Source organism: Scomber japonicus, chromosome 13 (genome assembly GCF_027409825.1).
Source record: "Scomber japonicus isolate fScoJap1 chromosome 13, fScoJap1.pri, whole genome shotgun sequence".
In the NCBI taxonomy this organism is placed as follows: domain Eukaryota; kingdom Metazoa; phylum Chordata; class Actinopteri; order Scombriformes; family Scombridae; genus Scomber; species Scomber japonicus.
This window is the reverse complement of record NC_070590.1, coordinates 24,641,098-24,664,613: the sequence shown is the minus strand read 5'-3', so window position 1 is coordinate 24,664,613 and position 23,516 is coordinate 24,641,098. Positions and strand designations below refer to the sequence as shown.

At 40.4% G+C, this 23,516-nt stretch overlaps 1 protein-coding gene across 1 annotated transcript in view; it reads left to right on the top strand.

Annotated features, from left to right (window-relative positions):
- Window positions 1–2,787: 2,787 nt before the first annotated feature.
- Window positions 2,788–23,516, top strand: part of camkk1a (calcium/calmodulin-dependent protein kinase kinase 1, alpha a) — a 34,779-nt gene continuing 14,050 nt past the window's right edge. The window contains exons 1-7 of the mRNA XM_053331432.1: window positions 2,788–3,125; window positions 9,077–9,124; window positions 10,998–11,051; window positions 17,155–17,206; window positions 18,198–18,331; window positions 21,461–21,497; window positions 22,002–22,023. Of these exons, the coding sequence (XP_053187407.1) occupies window positions 2,796–3,125; window positions 9,077–9,124; window positions 10,998–11,051; window positions 17,155–17,206; window positions 18,198–18,331; window positions 21,461–21,497; window positions 22,002–22,023 (677 nt within the window). The 5' untranslated portion in view covers window positions 2,788–2,795. The remainder of the gene's footprint in view (window positions 3,126–9,076; window positions 9,125–10,997; window positions 11,052–17,154; window positions 17,207–18,197; window positions 18,332–21,460; window positions 21,498–22,001; window positions 22,024–23,516) is intronic.

Sequence of the window (23,516 nt, the reverse complement as noted above, 5' to 3'; positions counted from 1 at the left end):
TCCCTTGTATGATAAACTGAGAACTCCAATATTTACTGAAATGTCTGTTAAAAACCCAGAAACGTTTTGGGGCTGTGATGATATCCAAATGGACTGGTTGTTATCTCGTTATCTGGTTTTCATTTGTTATTATTTGTTCTTCTCTTCTTTTGTTTCAGTGTCTTGTAAGCCCATTTGGGCTGGGCACTTCTGGTGCATGACACGTTAATAAAAAATAAAAAAAAACAAAACTGACTGTGCTCCTCTCAATGCCTGGAATTTAACTGTGGGAGACAGAGGGGAGGGAGGGTATATTAACATAGGATAATAAAGATCTATGCTCTTCACCAAGTCACACAGTTCAATGCAAACAGATAATGATTGGTGGGTTCGATGACAATCCCTGAAAAGTGCAGCCTTCTGCATCTCTGCCCATCTTAACTTAACAACAACGAAAAAACTGCTGTTCCTAAACTTAACAAAGATGAAAAGTTAGTGTGAGAAAAGGCGTGTGTGGTGTGAGATTGTGAAAACTGTGTCAAATGTGTGAGTGTTAAGGTCAAAGCATGAGACTTGGCAGCTCTGAACAAAACTCAAAACAAAAATAATAGTCTACATTCATGCTACTGTAGCAGCTAGCTGTGCTCTGTATTCAAGCACAGCGGTGCTTGAGCTAAATATTGCTAACGTGCTCACATTAACAGAGCTAGCATGCTGATGTTTTATCGTGTTCATTTTAGACCAGCAGTATGGTAGCATGCTGACATTAGCTAATTAACGCTAAACACAACATGCAGCCAAGGCTGACAGGAATGTCATGAGTTGTTTTTTTAATATAATTTTTTGGGCTTTTTGCCTATATCAAACAGTTGGTGGCAGACAGGCTGACAGAAAACAAGGGGAGAGTGAGAGAAATGGACATGCAACAAGGATCCCTTGCCGGACAGGTATACGGCATGCGCTGTAACACTCAGCTACAAGGGCACTGTGGATGTCATGAGTTTTGCAGACATAAACCAAAGTGTTGGACAAATAGAACATTTTTTATGTGACAAATGTCATGGCAAGGCATCACTTAAAACCACAAGTGTGGACCTCACGGTGGTACCAGAGGTATTGTCAAGGAATCACCAAAGTCAGTAGGATGTATCCTCTGGGAATCATGATTGTCTGTCCAAAATTTCATGGCAAGCCTCCAGCTGTTATTCAGATATAATAGTCTGGATCAAAGTCTGGATCTACTGACCGACTGATGTGCCATCTCTAGAGCCGTGATGCCAGCATGGCAAAAATATTCTAGTCTACACTGCAGTCAGTATTGAGCCATGGCTGTGAAATGCATGAATGAGTGTGACCTGCCTGGACAAAGTGGAACATTGTTATTTTTGTATATGAAGTTCGACCATGCTGACACACTTCAGGAATAGCATAACATGTTCCATTCACTAAGTACCTTTTGTCCACTCACAGACCTGAATTTTCCTCCATTGTTTCGGCTCAGTCTGTGGTTTTACATGGTACATACACAGACCCAGGTGGCTCCTTTGGTATAATACAATAACTGCACGTAATCCTCTTGATTCTTGCTTTTACATAGATGGATACTGCTTGAAGGTTGCTAGTTTAAATGCCCCTTTCCTTCGACGGCTGGCCTGGACTCACTTTGCATATCTGTGTTCATCCATCTGCAGAACAAAACCTGAATCAGATGTACTATAGAGCTTTGATATTCCCTGTCTGTGGCAATCTGCCGCTGACTTGATTTTCATTAGAGATGAAAGGGGGATAAAACACAATAAACAAATCCTGCTAAATATCTGGATAATACACACGCATACAGTATATGCACACACACACAATACCTTCAGTTGTTTTATGTGTGCATTACTTTGTGTGCCAGTCCACCCACAAGTATTTGATGGGAATATAGAGAGCCGTGACCAAAGGCATAAAGCATAATTAGCTTGGTAGCATTTGGGTTGGGTTTTATCAGGAGGGCATTTATTTCAATTTATGAAAGCATGTCTACTGTAGGTAACTTGACCCACCAGACCACCCACACACACACACGCACACACACACACGCTTGACATTTTCTCTTTCATCCAACTGCTTAATTAAACTTCTGTCTCACACGCGCTCTTGCTGCAAGGTGTGGCCAGCTGCATATCTATAATAGAAGTCAAAGGTTTTAATTCACATGTATTAGAAAATGTATTATTTAATTGAAGCTGGCAGTATTGACAAGGTAATACTGCATACTCTAATACTGCAATCTTTTACCATATACAGAACCAATATGTGTTTTGCTATAGTGACATTTTGTGTGTGACAAATAGCTTTAATACACCAGACAATTGTGAAAATAAAAATCATTCGTTTCTAACAGCAGAAATTGTTAGCCTTGGTAGCAGAGTGGCTCTATGGATGACTGTCAGTCATGTCCATGGCTCCTAGATAATGGGGCATAATGACTGTGGTCAACATCCCTTTTCTGCCACCAGCACATTAACATTTATGACTCTAAGTCAAATATTTTGACAGCTGTTAGATGGATTTCCATGTAATCTTGATGTTTGTTTAAAGCAGTGTTTGAAACCAAGATAAAGTTGCTAAGAATGATCTCTTTATACAAGTCTGGATGTTGGACTCCTTCCTCTACAGTTGACAGCCTCTTTCCCTCTTTTTTTCCAGCTCTGGTGTTGCCTCGAACATTGGGACCGCAGGCTGGCCCAGGTCACGTTGATGCTGGTGGGCGCTTGCCATTACTCTCTCCACCACCTCCCTCTGCACTGCCGCCACTTCCCTTCCCCACCATGGCTATGAGCAGTGACCCTGGATGTGAGAGGCTGAACCCCTCTGACGAGCAGACCAGTAATCTCACAGATAGCATGGCTGCCATGACGACAAAAGACTCTGGCGGCTCAGCTACCAACGGCGTGAGGAACGACGGGGCTCAGCAAGACGGGGCTCAGGCAAAGAGGACTCATCCGATGCGGCCTCACCTGTCAGGGAGGAAATTGTCGCTGCAGGAGAGAGGCACTTACCTGTCCTCAGGCCCTGGAAGAGGATACACACACATCTCACCTCGAGTGGCTCGCAGGCCCACAGTGGAGTCTAAACGTGTGTCTATATCAGACTCTCAGGTGAGGATTTATACAAGAACTCTTTCCAGTTCCAGACATTTTTATTCACTATTTGGGTGTGGAAGATGGTATCATAGCAGGGAGTGAAACACAAATGGAGAGAACGCAGCATTCTGCATATGAGAGCATCTATCATACAGAGATGAAAGTAATGTTTAGCTCCATATCTCTGCAGGATCACCAAAGAAAAGCAGAAAGCCAGTGGAGAACATGACAGGAAGGAGGAAGCATGAGAAGGTGTATACTTTAGTCCTCAATTGGCACACATTATAGAAACACGCCTCTGTCTTATTATTGGATTTATGTTAATGCCTCATTATCCTAGCTTGTGTCAGGGATGTGCAGATATATGATACTCTATGCTGGGCACTGTGAGCAGATTTGGCTCGTAATGACATGCCAGAGCACTGCGTTCTGCTGTTGGCTTTGACAAGAGCATTTTTGACGCTTTCATCAGACAGACATGAAATGCATTCTGGCTAGCTCTATGCTGCTGGATATGCCATAAAAGAAGTGGAGGGAGCATGTGAGGGTAGTTAATGATTTGCCATGGTAATTCATGTGGAGAAATTCTTGTACGTGCATGTCTGTTTGTATAAATGATTAAAAAAAAAAGTATGATATAGCATTCTTATTGTATTTTACTCACTAAAGTGTCTGCTTCATCACCCGTTTTCCAGGATGTCAGGGAGGGAGGCAGGAATGAGCTGACATACCCACAATGATGCATTTAATATGGATACATTTTAGTGCTGAATCAGTATTTCAGGATACACTTCAAATCAAAAGCTATGTGATGACTCTTGGCTGCTCACTGTAAGTATTGATATGTGATCTATTTAGTATAATCTAAACTTTTTTGGGGGTAAGCAGGTTTGCATTTACCTTAAAGGAAGGGCACCTTTTTAAAGGAATAGTTATGTACATCTTAGGAAATATTTGACTTACACCACTTTCATATCCATAAGCTAAATATGAAGCCATAGCCAAGAGAACAATTAGTTTAGCTTTGCACAAACTCTAAAACAGGTAGCCTTCCTGAAGGTGATGGAATCTACGTTCTAAAGCTCATTAAGGATATCTTTTATGATTCATAGCCTGTACATAAAGATGGCCGTAGTAAGATGTGATGTGTTTTTATTGTAGCAAGTTTGAAGCCCAGAGTAGCAGCTTTTGTTCAGGCATCATCTTCCAAATAAGGAGGGTTTTGCTTTTCAGGCTCTTGAAACATGCCTCGCTACCCTAGAACCATCCTAGCTTACCAGGAACACCTGCAGCTGCAAACTTGGGCTAATTGTTAGCTATTTAAGCTAAATTATGCTAACAGGGCAAGTATCATAATAAAGTAGCTTACCATTAAATTTAGCAAAATATTTTGACAGTAGTGTGATTCCGAGATCCAGGGAGAGCAGCAGATGAGCCAACTGTCAATCAAACCTACACAAAAGATGTCAAAACTACTAGGCTATAAGTCTTCAAATCTTATTAACGGAGCAATAATTTCCCAAAGGACCACCAGTAAACTTAGTAGAGACTCATTGAAAAGTATGATTTACTTTCAAAAGAGAAGTTGACACTTGAATGGGAGTCAGTTGGAGCCAGTACCTAGCCGCACTATGAGGTACTGTTACATCGGCTTCAGCCTTAGTTTCTGTGTTTGTATGGAGTAAACAAATAAGATATAACTTGTAAAATAAAAGGCTAGCTGTTTTTCCCTGCTTCAAGTCAGTATGCTACACTAAGCTAACAGCCTGCTGTGGTAGCTTCATATTTAGCATACAGATGATAGAGTGGTATCAACTGGTCCTGTGGAGGGAGTTTCAAATAGCTTACTGTATAAGTAACCGTCAAATATATCATTAGATAAATATCACATATAAAATATGCAGCTAAAAACATGAACAAATCAGCTGTCTATTTGTGCTAACCCATGAATACTAAATTGTTATGTGGCTGTGGGTGACTCCCAAACCTCCATTTGCCTCTGACTTTTTCCAATTCAGAGTGAACATTAAAAATTCATGACATCTGCCAGGATGTGGAACCCCTCTGAATTTAACAGATTGCTGCCACAGACTCACAGACCTGTCATTGTGTCCTTTCCTATCTGAAAATGGGGTTTCAGCTCTCGCACTGGGCCATAAAAAGGACTCATGTTGCTTGTATTTCTCTGCTCTCACTGGATTTACAGTTTGACGCACTGGAGGGAGAGCGAAAGGGAGACAGAACAACATTTTTTGCTTGCATAAATATCAGTTATGAGTGACATTTTCCTGAGAGGAATACATACCAGGCAATGAGCAGTGAGGGTTTTTTACTGTAGCCGTAGTTGACATGTTTTCTTGTTTGTCTCCATGGAATTTCAGTTCTTTCTTCTTTGCAGTCCGTGCTGGTACACAGGAGTTTCTTAGCTGTTACTTAATATAGCAGCAGTTACAATGATGAGAAGGTGAACAAGAATCACTTTTTTATAAATTGGCGCCTTTTTATGGTATCTCCCCACCCTCTATATCAGAGGTGTCAAACTCATTTTCATTCAAGGGCCACATACAGACCAATTTGATCTCATGTGGGCCGGATCATTAAAAAAATGGAGGGAAAGAAGGAAGGAAGGAAGGAAATAAGAAGGGAAGGAAAGAAAGACAGGCAAAAGGAAGGAGGGTAGAAAGGTAGGAAAGACAGATGGAAGGACAGAAGGAAGAAAGGGAGGAAGGACACATGGATGGAAGGACAGAAGGAAGAAAGGGAGGAAAGACAGATGGAAGAAAGAAAGGAAGGAAGGAACGAAGAAAGGATAAAAGGAAGGAAGGAAGGAAGGAAGGAACAAAGAAAGGATAAAGGAAGGTAGGAAGGAAAAGAACACAGGAAGGAAAGTGGGCCGGATTGGACCCCTCGGTGGGCCGGTTCTGGCCCACGGGCCGCATGTTTGACACCCCTGCTCTATATAGACAAAAAATGCTCTTGGACAATTTGTGAAGCCCCAGACAAACTAAGCCATGCAGGGAAATACTGTGTGACCTCATTCACATTATATTACCCATAACAGTGTAAAACTGTCACAAATGGTTGTACCAAAGCACAAAAGCTTCTGACTACTTTATTTTCTCTGTGAATTTCTTCACCCTTGACTTTCTCATCACATTTGTTATTGTCCATCACTCTATTTTGTACACATAGGGTCTATAATTTCTTCTCCCCATGGGAAGTGGGATTAATTTAATAACACATTAAGTTCTCTGTTTATTGGATTAAGAATATCCAGGGAAAACTACCTAAATGTATTGTTAAATGTTTGCATTTATACTCGAGAGCATACAGTAAAGATTTGTGTGAAAACAAGATATGATATGATATATGAAGTTCAAATAAATAGCATTTAATCACAGGAAATCCAATGAAAATGATTAAGCTGAAGCCTTTACTGAGAGATCCCACTATAGGAAACAAATGAGGACAATATTGTGAAGGTCCTCACAAGATGAGAATCTTCACTAGTGTTCTCAGATGTGCATTGGGTGCAGCGAGCGAGCAAATAAAGATTAAATACTGAGATATGATCGATAAACTACAGAGGAAACCAAATCAGAGCACCTGGTGTATGTCTGAGCCCACGGCAATGCTAGTTTACAAACCATCTGCATAGAAGCCATTGTAGATGAGCGTGAATAATCCGATAGCTTGGCAGGAAAAGAAAGAGAAGGGACATGAAGAGACAGCTGTAGACAGACCTAGAAACAAGACACCCACATTAAATTCAATCAGGAACCTGAACATTTCCTTACTAACTAATCTAGCCGTACCCACTGAGGACACACAGTGCAATTTTGCAAAATACATTTTTGCAGCTCTTTATTGATGAGTCTTCTTGTTATTGTATTTAAAGCCACTTTGCATTCACAGCCTGCATCTCCCTTGCAGGCTCTCACACCAAAAAGGATTAAACTGAAATCCTTTCCTTGCTTTGTTAGGAAGGGATAGAAACCACCATGATGATATTTGAGATTGATATACCAGTGAGCTGTGAGAGTCTGCTATTGAAGCTTGCATTAATGACTGATCAATAGCTTTTATTGCACTGTTTGCTCCATTTAGATATAACGGTCTCTTTTGTAAGTTGCTTCTGAAAAGTGGACATTGGCCTTGTAAGTTATACAGTACTTGTTGTATCTGACTAACTGTGTATTAATACAAGCTGCAGAAGAAATTAGAACATGGGTAACATTGGCAACCCCTTGAGCAAAACTCTTCACAATACATTAGTGCGGTAAATGATGTGTTTATTTCGATTCTTAAGTACAGCAGTGGTCTCCCTCTTCAGCTGCCATTGTATCATGTTGCCACAGCCTTTATAGCCTTCTCTCATTCATTTGAAAATGACAAGTTGAGGAAATTGTTTTACATTTCTAGGATTTTAAACACTATCAAACCCAAGTTCCGTTTTCATTACGTCCCTCCTCTGGCAGGCAGGTAGACATGCACATTATTCATCATAACAATCAAATGCACGGACATTGATTTTGAATGGCACAGTGGCAGTGATCTATTTGCTGCGCTGTGATATTGATTGGACGTTGAGTAATGGTAGCGAGATGTGGAGAGTTTGGAACAGAACAGAGGATAAAGTGAGTGTACAGATGTGAAGGGAAACAGATAGAGGAGAGATGTGTGTGTTGCATACTGAGCAACAGCCGAAAATGACAGTGTGACCAAAAAAAATCTGTGTAAAGATTTATCATGGCCAACTGAAGCATTTGAGTTGGACTCATGTGTGCGTGCATGTGCATGTGTGGCAGATGTATTTAAGGCTTTCTGCTTTCTCTCTTTATCCATCAGCCCTGACAGAGTATTAACTGCACTGCAGCACTCACTGAGCATGTGCCAGCAAACTGTGAACCCAATGGAAGTCCTCTCAAACAATCCCTCCTACTGCTCTTTTTCTTTTGAGTTCCCCTCATTTGGCTTCCTCTTTATCCTTCACCGCCCTATTTTCTTCTCTCTCTTTATCTCTTCAGGACCAATCAAAGCAATCCTTTTCAAAGTTGCGCGACTTCCTGCACGTATCATAGCTACATCTTCCATTCTTCCCATCTCTCACCCTTTGTCATAATCCCTGCCCACAGTGCTTCACACCATCATACCCGACAGTGCATAACCCCACAATCCTCCCAATCCTCACATCTCCTGCAGCACCAACAGTAATGCTCAGTGCAAGCTACATAACCAGCATATTATGTAACCTGCTATATAAAACCATATTTTCTAAAATACCTTTCCTGGTGGCGAGTGAAGTCCTGCCCTACACTGTGAGTTGGTGTTGGTGTACTTTTAGTCTCCCCTCACCCCACCACACACACACACACACACACACACACACACACACACATACAACTATAATGAGAGCACCACTTTCAATCTATTTTCTCCACAGCTCCATCTCTTTCTCTTTCACACTCATATCACTGCTCACTTTCTGCTCATTGACTTTGCTGTCAGTACACCCAACCACCCCCTCGGCCCATGTCCGAGAAATGCTGAAATACCCCCCCCCCACACACACACACACTCACACACACTCACACACACACTTCCTTTCCATCTCTGTCCTGCTGTGGTGCTGTGCTCTCCTCTGCTGTGCCCCTGGCTGACTCTGTGCTGTAGCAGTGGTTGCTATGGAACTGCAAATCAGCCATTTAAGCAGTAGCACTCTAATGGACTTGTAGACAGTAAACGGAAACTACAAACTACATTGCTGCCTATGTCTTAGAAATAAATGACTTTCAACACACACACACACACACACACACACACACACACACACACACACACACAGCTGTAACATTTTGTTCCTCCAATGAAGATATTCCTGTTTCTCTTTGCTTTAGATGATGCAGATGCTCATCTTGTCTACATTCTCTAGTTCATTTCTGCACCTTTTCTCTCTCGCCTCACAGGACTGCATCCAGTTGAACCAGTATAAGCTGAAGAGTGAGATTGGAAAGGTGAGTTTCTTGGGGGTTTTTTTGTGTCATTTGCTTCTTTTCAATTACAAGTGGTCTGGGAAACGACTCGGAGATGAAGATTGTCCCCTTGCTCAATTTACGCCTGAAGTGAAAACAGACACCAGATTCATTCATAGCATGTGCACAAACTCAAAGGCATCTAAGACTTTTACAAGTGAGATGTCTTATGATGCCGACAAGGTTTGTATGTGGAACTATTCAGGTGAAAACCTCCTGTCTTCTCCACTGTGTGCTCAGTTTTAAGCTGTACACACCAAAACAGTCCCTTAATGTTCTTTCATATTTGATCTTTCTTTTGTAGTGTAATTCTAAAAGTCTCATTTCTAGAAACATGCTAATATCATACTAAATATCAAGCGAAAAAGCCACACAAGAGGCTCACTGAAACTGCACTGCACAGTGGTGCTTGAAGCTAAATGTTAACAATGACGATGCTAAGATGCTGACCTTTAGCAGGCAATGTTTGCATTCTTCACCATGCTAATATGTGCACTAAATAGAAAGAGCAGTTAAGGCCGATGGGAATGTATTTAGATTTTGACAAACATCAACCTGATGATGGTGCTAGATGAAAAATGAACTGAACAGACTGTGATTACAATTGTTGAGATATTTCAGTGTAGACCAAACTGGTGGACGGGCCAGCTGACAAACGTTGCCATAGTCTGGCTAATGAAACAGAGATGCCTCACAGTATTAGTATTGGTCAGATACCAGCCAAAAACACAGATTGACTATTATAAAAAGTAAGGAGAAGATAAAAAATGAAATGGTAAAACTCAATATCTGCAGTGGCGCTTTGAGGCTTCAATAAGCTTCCATATTTTCATTTTACTTTAGAGAAGTCACACTAAGCTAGTAAATCTGACTGCACACTAGATATACTCAAGTTTTGCATTTTTAAAAAGGAGATGCAGAGCAGCAGCTTTGTGGTTAACACATGGGGAATTTATGTAAATGGATGTAACTTGAAAAACAGTTTTTCAGATGTAGGCATTTTAGGCATTTAAAGAGTTTACCTTAGTAGATTTAAAGAGGACAAAAGGAGTTTCAGATTAATATTTATATGGGAAAATACTCAATTCTGTGGTCAGAATTGAAAAAGTGCAATCAAACCTTCCCTATCAAAAACACATGAATGCAAAGATGTTATCATAACACAGTGTAGAGAAAGATCTATGGGGATACACACATGATTTTGATGATTTTTATTTAAAAGTGGAGTCTTTTTTTATGACATTTGTAAAACTTTGAATTCACATTCATATGCGTGTTGACTCAAGCCCTCAAATGGATTTCCGTCTGTCCACATCTTTCTAATATTTGCACCAGACATTTCTTCTAAGAACAAATTAATACTGAGTCATTTTATGGACAGCCAGGTGGCAATTTTGACCGCCCACGACATCTACAGTGATATAACTCTCTTTATTTAAATTCCAATTCTGAACGGTACAACATTTCAAACACACTGAATGTTTGATCAGCTTTTCAAGCAGCAGCATTACTGGTTCAAACTCACCATAGAATAAATCAAGGGAAAAATGGACTGTGATGGTGAACACACATCCTGGGGCAGTGTGTGTGGGAGGAGCCACTGTGCTCTGCCAAAGAATAAAAATGTTGTTTTTCAATGGATACGGAGCTGCCTTCAAAACACTCAATACAGTGCTGCCATCTGTTCTCAAAGTGACGCTTCAGGAATGTGAAAGGAATCACTCTTCATGTCAGAACTATGTTTTAAAGCCCCGAACAACAAAATCTGGGTAAAACATTGAAGGGAATGATGTGTAAGTGTGAACAAGTGTGCCCACATATGCAAAATGAATCTTTTTTTATTGATGTGTTGCAGGGCTCCTACGGTGTGGTCAAACTCGCCTACAACGAGGATGATGACAAAAATTATGTAAGTCAGCAGCATGATGTTTCTTTCTGATTCACAGCTGAAATTCAGTCCTCCTGCCACACAGCCACACGTGTCCTTTGAGTTTTCATCAAGCTTCTCTGCCTGTATTTTCTAGACACAAGAGCTCTAGAGAATCTCCCCAGTGCTATTGATTCCCCCCCCCCCACCCCCCCTTCTCTTCCACCTCAGCGCTTACAGTAGCTGTGATTTTCATCCACTCAAATTGCATCAGTTACCCAGGAAGAAACCTGGAAACCGAGGTGGCTTCTAGTGCCACTTAAAAGTGCATTCAAGACTTAATCTATCTTCAAAGTGGCACTGCTGTGACTTTGTGTATCAGGTAGCTGCTTTGACATGTGTTCACGAGGGAGGGGGGTGGGGGCGTGGGGGGTGGATATAAGCTGGCCCCACTCAGATAAGGTCATTTTAGGTGTTTCCATCAAGGTGATTTTATTTCCTGTAAAAGCTCAGCAACCTCAGCCGCTCTAAATCCAAGCTGGTGTATGTTTGACATAACTAAGCTGTCCTGTACAATAACAACAATAAAAAGTGTTTTGGTGAGTCACGCAGAGTTAAGCCTCCAACTTTGGATGGGTTTAAGATGTTCTTTTGAGCTGGAGCCAATGGGATCTCACTGAGAGCTAAACACAGTCCAGTATTAAAATGAGAGCTTATAAATGTGCCGATGTTGAATTTCAAACAACATGTACAGTAAGGACAACGGTGAGCTTTATAAAATGACTGATGTATTTTAACAAGGGTGTGTTATTTAAACTTGTGGAGTAATGACATGAAGCTTTAAACAATGCTGACCTGCAGAGCTGCTCAGACATGCAGCGATATATAACCCATAATGAGAATGATCAACATAATAAGGAAACATTGATTAACATATCCAATAAGTTGCAAAATATTGCTACTGAATATATCTGGTCTCTTGGTATACTACAGGGCTTCAACTAACTCATTATTTATTTATTATGAGTAAATGTGCAGATTTCTTTTCAATTAATTAAATAATGGTTTGTGTCAAAAAAAGTGAAAAAATGGCCATCACATGTCATCAAATGTCATGTTTAGTTCAACAACAGTCCAAACCCCACACATATGCAGTTTAAAACAAGCACATTGTAACATTGGTGAAGCTGGAATTCAGAAAATACTGATGTTTTTGCTTAAAGGGAGAAAAAAATTAATTTTCAAAATAGGTGCCTACAACATTTCTGATAATGGACGATTCAGTTAATCTACACATTTTTGCAACTTCTTTTGTAGCAATGAACATTTTTTTATCGCCGTGTTTAATCACTCACATCACTTGGTTAAGTTTGGGAGTGAGAAAGTAACTTTGAAGCGTGACACACAGTTTTTACTTTATTCACATTTAACCAAAATCACCACCTTTAAAGGGGCACCTGTCTTACCTCAGTTTGTTTTAAAGCTTAAAATAGTTAACAGAAAGCTTGCATTACTAATTAGAAGTGTTGAGTTTCAAGTTTTATTATGGGAATACAGTAGGTTGCAGCATTTTGGGGCTGTGACCCATACTGTACTAGAGAGAGCTCCAACTTAATGGTGGTGTTCTCATTTAAACAAAGTGCTTTTGTTGCATAAACCACACACAAGAAACCAGGGTCTCTGGCATCAAATGTCCTGTGGTTTTTACACCCACCATCCACCCTAATCACCTCCCTATGATTAGCATGCAGAAAATAAATCTAGCAATTCCCTCACTAGAATAAACATTTCCCCTTTTAACATAATTTAAAACACATTAGTAGTATATGAGTGTACTTTCTAAGAGCTAGTGCTGCAATATAAATGAATCCAGGAGTAAACTGAGCCTCGGAGATGTTTTTGTTTTCTCTGTGTCCTCCAGTCTGAAGCCTGAGATTCTCGTGCTCGTATTTGATGTTGATTGTCGACACTGATAGAAGATGTTAGCTCCCGGGACAAGACTGTGGGTTATTGCAGCCTGGCTCAAATGGCAGACTTATCTGAAATAACAATGACAGGAATCAGAGAGAGGAGGACATGAGTAATGACAGCACGGATGGTTGATTCTGTTTCCTGGCAATTTGAGCCGGTCTGGCACAGAACGGATTGGATCTCTGCATCCACAGCCCGAGCCCACGTATTCGCAATTTTCACTACGCACACACACACACACACACACACACACACACACACACACACACACACACACACACAGTAGTTTTCCAGTAGTTCACCTGTGTTTACTTGACTTCTATAGGCTTGAAAATCCTTGAAGGTTTGTATATTTTTAAAAAAGGCAGTGAAGGTTTGTGAAAAAGAAATAACAAGGGAAAAAAAGGTAGAATTTGACATGCAAACAATATACACACACACACACACACACACACACACACACACACACACTTCCTTTCAAGGCACAACATCCTTCAGTAAACAGTACCTGCAAACAGGGCTGACTCTCACCTGTTTGAAGTCCTCCACTATAGTAATGAGTGTCCCCTTTTCCCTGCTTGAAATCAAGTTATATCACATCTCTTTCATTTTCCGCTTCAGTCACCAGCTGTCAGGGAGCCGAACCCAGACCCTCAGCTCCGAGCCGAGTCCCAGTGCGAGCAGCAGCACCAGGGCACAGAGACGGCTCAGTATCCGACCTGAAGCCGCAGTGATGCATAAAAATCTATCACTGCTTTTCACTTCAGGGAGTTTCACTTCCACTAAAAGTCTCTCACTCCAGTGTTTTTTGATAGGATTATACACCGTTCAGTTTAGGGCAATAGTCCGATGCTTTGGTTTTCATTCTGCTTTCTGTTGATATATCATCTTTTTCTTCTCTTCCTCTGCAACTCATGCAGTCCACTCACTTCCTATCCGTCCGTATCCCACTGCTCGCCTGGCCTCCAAACTGTCATGCACAATGATTGCTCAGGCTCAGTGCACACTGATAGGCACGTAGCCATTTTACCCAAGCCCAATGAAATGATTAGACAGACTTATTATTTTCTTTTTTATCATCGGAGTGTTTGATTTATTGATTGAGGTCATGATGTACGGATAATTTCAACAAATAGAACAAAAAATGCCCCTAAAATACATGACCTACTCTATCTTTAACCTACAGTTTGTTCACTGTTCTCTGCCTCTTCTCAGAAAAACACAGAGCTTTAAGATGAATGAAAACAGAAAAGGTTGGGTTAAAAATAAAATATGATGACTAATTCATACCAATGTTATGTATGATAACCACAAACATCATGTCCAAACAAGTGCATGGTTCCTGTTTTCATTGTCAAACATATCAGCAGATTATTAAAGGTCTCTGAATTGTGCAGTGGCTTGTTGTGGCATCCCGTGCTGTATGATTACCATGCTCGCCACTTGATTGGCAGACATCCAGATGTGATGATGCTGTTTATCAGCCTCAGGGGGCTTAAGTGAGTCTAATGCACGCAGCATTCACTCAACTCATCTCGAACTGATGGAGCGATGAATCAAAAGAGCTAATTATTAGCAGCTAGTTGCTCTGTGAAGCAGGAGCAGACTATTTACTTCTCGTTCATTTGCTTAATGAGTGCTGGTCTTTCAAAGTCACTTCCAGGAGAAAGTGGGCAACTGGCCCCGAGCCCAGACTCCAAAAATCCTAGGTTTACTGTGTTGCAATTAGATTGATTAATTCCAAATTAGTGGTTAGTTATTAGTTTTTGTAATGTTTATAGTTATTTTTTCAGTAATAGCCACTCAGTGTACTCACATTATGTTATGACCTCATTATGTTGTAGTTTTCATCATAGTGGTGTAGTCCCCCATTCCCATATTGGATTGAAAATGCCTTCAAAATCCAAATTTAACTTTATTTTTAACATAAAATGTAAACATGTAATTTAATCTCATTGACATCAGCTTGACAGTTGAACCTGTTAATCACTAGAGCCCCCGCTGCATAAGTAAAATAAAAGAAATGGTCATCCATACCTCACGCACACCCCCATCTGGACTGGTACCCACCTCCATCCATAACCAAACAGTTGAACAGGTCAGCCACTTCAAATACCTCGGACTCACCATAGACAATAAACTGACATTTGATCAACACACCACCAACATTCTCAAAAAGGTCCCAACAGAGACTCCATGTCATTCGAAAACTCTGTGCCCTCTCTGTTGCCCCCCACCTTCTGTCACTACTGTACACCAGCATCATCCAACCCATCCTCCTGTACTGCTCACCATGTTTTAACAACATGCTGTCCATCACTAACAGAAACAAACTGACTCTGTCTGTCTGTCTGTCTGTCTGTCTGTCTGTCTGTCTGCCTGTCTGCCTGCCTGCCTGCCTGCCTGTCACACAGGACATTTCAACACTCAGGAACAAAGTCACATGACGTATTGTTTTGTTCAGAAGAAGTTCGGCTGGTGGGCTAGCGTAACCATTTCTAACTAAACTAAACACATGATGAAAACACCAAACTCCTGACTGAGAGACTAGTAAAAAAACAAAGTGTTCAAAGCAGTCTCTTACAGCGGTGTCAGAGCTGTAGGTAATGCTGCTGCTCGTTTACATTAAAAGCATTTAACTGGTCACACATTGAAGCAGTCACAGGAAATGCAATGTATCTTTTGACTGTACTAGGTTATCAAGACAAAACTAAACCACAAATGACATCTTTGGTTTTTGACAGTGTGTCAGTTTTAGATATTACAGGGAGTAATGGAACATGAAGGAGCAGCCACAGTGAGCAGTTAGATGATGAACTGCACCAAGATCACTAACTCTTACTGTGTCCTCCGGTTGTTTGGAAAACTAGTCACAACCTGACTGACATCTCTCTCGTATTTCTGAAGAAGTAGTTGCCCAACAAGTGTTTGCTGTAGGATTAAATTGCACACTTCCTGTTACCACAAGTAACCACTGTTGTTGCCACATCTATGATACGTCCACTTTAAAAGTAGCTCAGTCATTTTTATCATTTATTTACAAGCTGTGATTTTTACCCATAAATATTGAGGCTCTCCATTGTAGAGGTCCCTTAATTATCAGTTGATCTCATGCTGTTCCTAACTAGACTTATTAGTCTACAGATTACACTGCTGAAGAATTCAGAAGGAGCATACTTAAAAATTCCTCCTACTACAAAATGATGTTATGTGATCAACACCACACACACACACACACACACACACACACACACACACACACACACACACACACACACACACACACACACACACACACACACACATACACACACACTCATCAGTACCACATCAGATCTCGCATGACCTTTTTACTGTATCTTCCACACAGTGTCCATAGTTATTGCTAAAGGCATTCCCAGTTTCATATTTTGTCGAATCCATTTACTGTGAGTTAAACTGCAATGATACACCTACACCCACCTACACACTCAGAATTTAGCTTTTTAGATGGCAGCTTTTATTGGAACCCCACCATCCATCCCAGATTGTGTAATGAACTCCAAACACAGAGCATGATTAATGTTATTGTCAAGAGATTGTAGGCTTTCAACTGAAAGCTGCACTAAATCTAAATGTTGCTGGACAGGTTTGAACTATTCGATCACTGTGTGGCTGAGAGATGCTTTATTTCCCCACTCTAACCACCCTCCCACCAGCACACACAGGCAGTACACCATGGAAACTGTGTTCCAGGGAGAAACTGCTTTCTTGCCAAACCTAGTTTCTGCACAGTCATAGCCATGGTGACCACAGTTTTAGAAGAAACTACTGAGCTGTGCATTAACATGTTCCATTTTACTGTGTGTGAATTAATAATCAGAGAAGTTGACACTATTTTTCAGAAATGTCTGACTAATGTCTGTTAATGTTATATTTACACTCTCTCCTCCCTTACGAGACAAATTTGAATCTTCAAGGTGTTTTATTGTATTATTTAATTATAAAGAGCCCTGCTTAGGGGTGGGTTTTATCTACTTTTACGTTGCATATAAACTGAATGTTTATTTTATTTTATGTTTGATGTTCAGATGAATTATTCAGTCTTAACTGCAAAATGTTTCTTTTGATTTTCCTTTACTGTTTCCTGTATGTGTTCACATTATGTAACCTACATTACTTTCTACTTTCCCAGGCTATGAAAGTGGTGTCCAAGAAGAAGTTAATGAAGCAGTGTGGTTTTCCACGTAAGTCCAAATTTATTCTATTCTATTATTTCTATTCCATTATGTTCTGATAAATGAGAAACCGGAGAAAAATGTGTCTAGATTTAACTAATCAAAGATCAGTTACAAAATAAGAACCGCAATTATAATTCCATGAAATAAAGCAAAGCAGGTAAGTTATGAGTCTGTAGACACTCATTCACTTCACTGTCTGTGTCAGTGTCTACAAAGGATGATACCTGTGGAGTAACACAATCACAGTTACAAACATTGCTATGAGCGTGCCACGTTTTGGGTGAATGCCACTTAAAAGTATTTGTCACCTACAAAAGAAGTCTCGCATTGATGTGTGACTTTTCAAAGCAGCACGAGACATCTAAGAGAGATACGAACAGGTGAAATCCTCTGCTCTGGATTGCAGGCGCATTGCAGAATTATTTATCAAGTGAGGGAAAACAGGTCTCGATTTTGTGACTGCATGTTTAGTAAGGCACTTCCATAAAGTTAGGGAGAAAAATAATGTTCAAAGTGGATGCAGCAAAGGCTGAGATAGCTTCATTTTTAGTCTCTGAGTCAAGGTCCAAAAACCTGCATCCTACATTTCCCATAATGCAACCCCATAGCTACTAACAAAACTCACACCTCCAGTTTGTAATGCAGACTTTCTGTTAAAAAGAAGAAGCACAAACCGGGACAATCCTGATTACATCATTAGCCTATTTATTCCTGTGTCCTGAAACTAAATGAAAACAGGTTGACAACTCATCTTCAATGCCCCTGATACTGAGAGGAGTCATTTTCAACTGTGAAATATTCTATTTTGTCATTGCAGCGTGTCCGGCACTAAAAATAATTGTCATTGTAATACCTAACCTACAAGACACACCTGGAATCTTCTTGTTGCTTAAATTATAACATAGAGAAAAGTCTGAGCCTGACTCCTTGTCAAGACTACTTATGATTAAATGAATCCATTATTTAAATAGTGTGTGTTTTGTGTGGTGGTCTGCAGGTCGCCCACCCCCAAGAGGACCCAAGGCAGCCCAAGGAGAGCAGCCCAAAATCTTAGGACCCCTGGAAAGGGTCTACCAAGAGATTGCCATCCTTAAAAAACTGGACCATGTCAACATTGTAAAGCTGGTGGAGGTGAGAGTTGTTTTTCTGTCTTATACAGTAGCTGTTTATGAACATATTGTATTCAGAATCCAAGCAGTTCATCAGTATCAGTAGTCCTATCACTATTACACCCACCAATCCTGGAAAGTGGCCAGTTTAAGAATCAGTGAGGGTTCTCTAAATAAACATTTTATAATGAAAAAGACTGAAATATCTCAAGAGCTACTGGATGGATTACCATAAAACTTTGTACAGATATTCATGATCCCCAAAGGATGAAGCGTGCTGACTTTAATGATTCCCCGCCTTACCCTCTAGTGCGCTATTAGATTCACATTTTTGCTTTCAAGTGAAATGTCAGTAATCCATGTTGTTCAGAAGATGCATTGAAAAGCGTTTTGGTGCCCTTACTTTTCTTCTTGCACCACCTTGACTTTGACATTTAGTTTTTTTTTGTTTTTTATTGAAAAGCCTGTACAACAGTTTGATAGGTCATACCCCTCAGGATGAATTGTAACTAATTTTTCATCTTTTAGGCCCATATTAGGCCCAAATTCAAATGTTTGGTTTCTGAAAAAAAAGCAGAATGAATGAATGGATGATTTGGATTCAAAAGAAGAAGAGAGCCATCTCGCAGTAGAGATCTGCGTCACTTCATAACTGTTTACTCTGATAGCATCATGTTGACATCCACAACAGGTTTAAAATTCATTACGGTCTGGATAATCCTTTACGACTTTGTCTCCAGATAACCTGTCTTGCTGTATACAGCGGCTCATGCTTTGTATTTATGACACACCAGCGTCTGTCAGAGCAAAAAATGTGGATAAACTCTGTGCTGCCAGATAATAGGCAGGAGAAATGAGATAGACTTAGCCTCTAGCACATTTATCACACTCCTGTCAGAAGACCCTTAGGATGTTCAGGCGATATATATTCTGGAAAAAAACAAAGCTTCCTCCTCTTAACAGAATGTTGTATTCTCATCAGTCCATGCTGGCAAACTGAGATGTGAAACGTTGGAAGATGGATAGACTTTCAGTTTCTACAGGGGCGGCTGTTTATGAGAGATGAGAGCCGAATTGGAAGACTTGACTCAAGATGCCCGCCGCTCCCTCGCGATATCATCAGAGCGTTTTTCAATCTTGGCCAGATGGCGGGGGCACTGCCACCATGGCCGGGAGTTAAGCTCAGGGAGTCAGTCAATAGGAAAACTGTCTGGCTTGCTCAGGTGTAGAGTGTGCCAGAAATATTTTTAGTTTTTGAGAAAGTTTTAGCTTTTAAGTAAAAGTCAAGTACTTCTGCTCCTGTGTGCTGACTCAAGCAGTGAACACACACACACACACACACACACACTCACACACACACACACACACACACACACACATTCATCTCTTCCCTACTTTGTCCGCCCTCACTCTCATAATGGGCATATGTGAGCTCTCTCTCTCTCTCTCTCTCTCTCTCTCTCTCTCTCTCTCTCTCTCTCTCTCTGTTCATCCATTTACTTAGGCTGTGCTTTGGTCAAGATCACATTCATTATGAGTATCCAGCTGATTCCTGTGAGACTACAGTCCAGTCCATCTAATTATGAGAAGACTTTTTTCCTCTCGTTTTGAAACAGTAAAGCCCAGGCCGAGTGGAACAGATTAAAACTAACAAAAATGATATGGTCATTTGTCCCAGATGGCTGGGAAGAGACGGTATAACTGTCCCAACGTTTGCTCAGGCATGCAGATGTTAAGAGAGTGACACTTTTACTATAATCCCACACTCTCGTTTTTTCTATTACCCCATAAATCAACATATCCTTTTAATGCATCTTAGTCACTGCACTAGTCAACAGCTAATGGTTTGCCCTTTGTACACAACACCTCATTTACCATTACAGCTTTTTGTATTTTCACCCCGAACAAAGAAATACAACGTGCAATGAAAAAGGAAGAGTATTTATTTAAGTAAAGTATGAGCAAACATTCAGTTATTGACTGATTCACACTCCGTTTAAACTGACGTGAGTAAACAGTGTTCCTGCCCTTGTTTTTCCGGCAAACATATGCTTAGCATGGAACGTGTGTTACGTGTTTTTTGGGACCTGTGAGGGTCTGTCTCACAGGAGCAAAGTATGGGCCCTGTGCAGCCCTATGGGAGCACCTGTTTTCATGAACCCAACCAACCGTCCACTGCACGGTTGTGGATTTGCACAAACCGTAGTGGAGCTGCTGTTTTAAATGACAGCTCTCAACCCAATATTCTAACTGTGAAGAATTCTGAGCTGCTTTCACATGAGCACAAAGAAAAGAGCCCATTTTTTCAACCAGTTTTTAAAATATGAAGGCCGTTGTCATCACAGTTCACTTATAACTGTGCTTTAGTCCCCTTCAATGAGGGAGAGATTTTTTGCTTCATGTTTATTTCAAAAGCAACCATCACCTATAACTGCTACACAGAAAGGAGGAATTAATAGCACATCAGTTATAAAATGGCATCATGTTATTGCCAGTATGGCACAAGATAGCATGCAAATTAAGATAAATGGGAGTCTGAGCTTAGAGAACACAACAATAAAATGTATACACGTAAGAATATCAGTGTCATTACCAATGCAAATACTTGGACAGAATAGGTATTGTTTTAACAGGAAATACATCTGTAGGAGTAGGAGCCTACTAGAGCAAATGTGGGGAATAATCTGCCTGCATACATTTTGTTCAGGTCCCAAACTGAAGAAGTGGAAATGAACCCTAAAAGAGCAGTGCTGGAAAAAAAATCTGTAAAGACAAAAAAACAAAATGAAATCTTTTGTTTAGGGATTAGCGAGGATGCACCTTGTACAGGATTTAACAGGAAGTGTAGGAGGAAAATGGAAAAAATGACTCACAACCTGAAATAAATTGCACTGACTTATTAGAAATAATGACTGAGACCCATGAAATGACTACAATGAATGTTAATGTCCTACAACTGTTTGTTTTTTTATGAAGTGTGTGTGTGTGTGTGTGTGTGTGTGTGTGTGTGTGTGTGTGTGTGTGTGTGTGAGAGTTACTATCATTTCTAAAAATCATTTTTGCAAACTGCTCCGAGCAAGTTAAAAGACATAAATAATACATTGGACATGTTACTAGTCTCCATTCATGAATCTTGTGTTGCTGTTTGCAGGTGCTGGACGATCCAGCGGAGGACAACCTTCACATGGGTATGCAGACCTTATTTTATTTGTCCAAATCTCCCCTCTCTCTCTCTCTCTCTCTCTCTCTCTCTCTCTCTCTCTCTCTCTCTCTCTCTCTCTCTCTCTCTCTCTCTCTCTCTCTCTCTCTCTTTTTCTCTTTCTCTCTCTCTCTCTCTCTCTTTCTCTCCCCTATTTTCTGCCCTCTCTCAGCCGTGGGCACTCAGCACATATGCCACCAACAAGTGTTCGTATAAGTTATTCATCATTCAGATCATCTCTGGCTTCCCTTCACACCACCTCAGGGCTCAGGCATTATGCAGAAACCTTCCATCAGCAGTGCCAGAGCAGTGCCACCGTTAACACGCCTGTTTAGTGGGACATGTCAAACTCTGCATACAGTATGCTTAATGTGGCACATTCAGCTAATTCAGTGTTATTGACAATAAACTGGCAGTGGTCAAGCCTGCATTAATGAGTCAATATGATCTTTGGTCTCATGCTTATTTCCATCTCTCTCCTTTTTTCTGACAGTGTTCGAGCTGATGCCCAAAGGGTGAGTGGAGAACATGTCCTTTTTTTTTTCCTTCAATAATTTAAGGCTCATCCCTGCTGTTCCTCTACCTTCCCCTCCTGATTTCTTCATCCCTCTGTCCCACCATTGGTCTCATTACAGAGTATTCCTTCCTTCGTTACTCTTCGCTGACACAAAACTTCAAAGGGATTCATAATGTTCTTAGGTTTTCACAGTTATTACCAGTAAGCTGCTAAAAATGTTCCAAGGCCTGATGCATGAGCTGTTACATTCTGTGAATATCTAATGATCTGAGACCTTTGTTATCGTAAGAAAACGAGTGGGGGGTAGACGGTGTTGCAGTAGGTCACATGTCTTCCCCGTTAATTGGAACATATGGTCTATTTGTTAGCTTTGTCGTAATGTGAGACACAATTTTTTCTTGTTGCTCCTGGCAGGAAGATGATAGACAGTTGAGATGATTAATACAGCTGTTATTGAGTTATACCAGTAATAACTAGTATAATGCAAAATGTGTACTGTGACACTGATACGACTGCTATCTTTACATTTGGGCAACATTTTCAAGCATTTGCTGTTTCTAGTTTCTAATATGCTTTCCTCTGTTTAAATTCATTAAACTGAGCATGTTTTGGACAAAATAAGCCACTTTGAAGATGTTACCTTGGGCTCTGGTAAATTCTAATTGGATTTTTCCACCGTTTCATTACATTTTATAGACTGTAGAAGGATTAATGAATCAAGCGATGAATCAGTAATTGGCGGCCCTACACTCAAATTTGTATTCTTGGTAGCCATTGGAAAAGAACTGCCTACGAGGTTTATGAGGGCTGCAAGTAACAATTATTTTTATGTGTGTCTATAAAAAGTCTGAAAATACTGAAGAAATTGCCTTTATGACTTCATAAGGACAATGGTGACTCACATATGACACAGGTAATCTTCTCCAAACAGCAAATGGTTGGCCTTTTTGCTTAAAAAAAAAGAAAAGACTAAAGCAACTAGTTGATCATGCAAATACCTACTTATTGATTTCCTGTCGTATCAGTTAATCAACTAATGGCTGCAGCTGTAAAATGTACAAATATAATATGAGAATTAAAAACAACACCTCGCTCAAGACAGTCCATGTGTGCATTGCTGGAGCAGATCCAGTGTTGTTCAGTACATGCTGTTCTTAATGGCATAGCTGTATCTATTTGTTGATCTCCAGTTGAAATGGCAGGATTCTCTTCTGCTTATAGTGTGTGTATGGATAGCAGTGCAGCTATAGTAGTTGTTTGAATAGTATCCATTTATTTCTCTTTTAAGTACAATTAAACCAGGGAAGTACAGTAGTGCATATTAATATCAATGTGGATTCATAATTAAATATTGGATTGAGACTTGTGACACAGTGTGTGATTTATTAACACTGATCCAAACAAATACTAGGCCAATTCTGCTGCTGTTGAGTTTGGAATCATTACAGAGAGTCAGTAGCTGAGTATCAGTGATGCTTGGATGTGGATTCC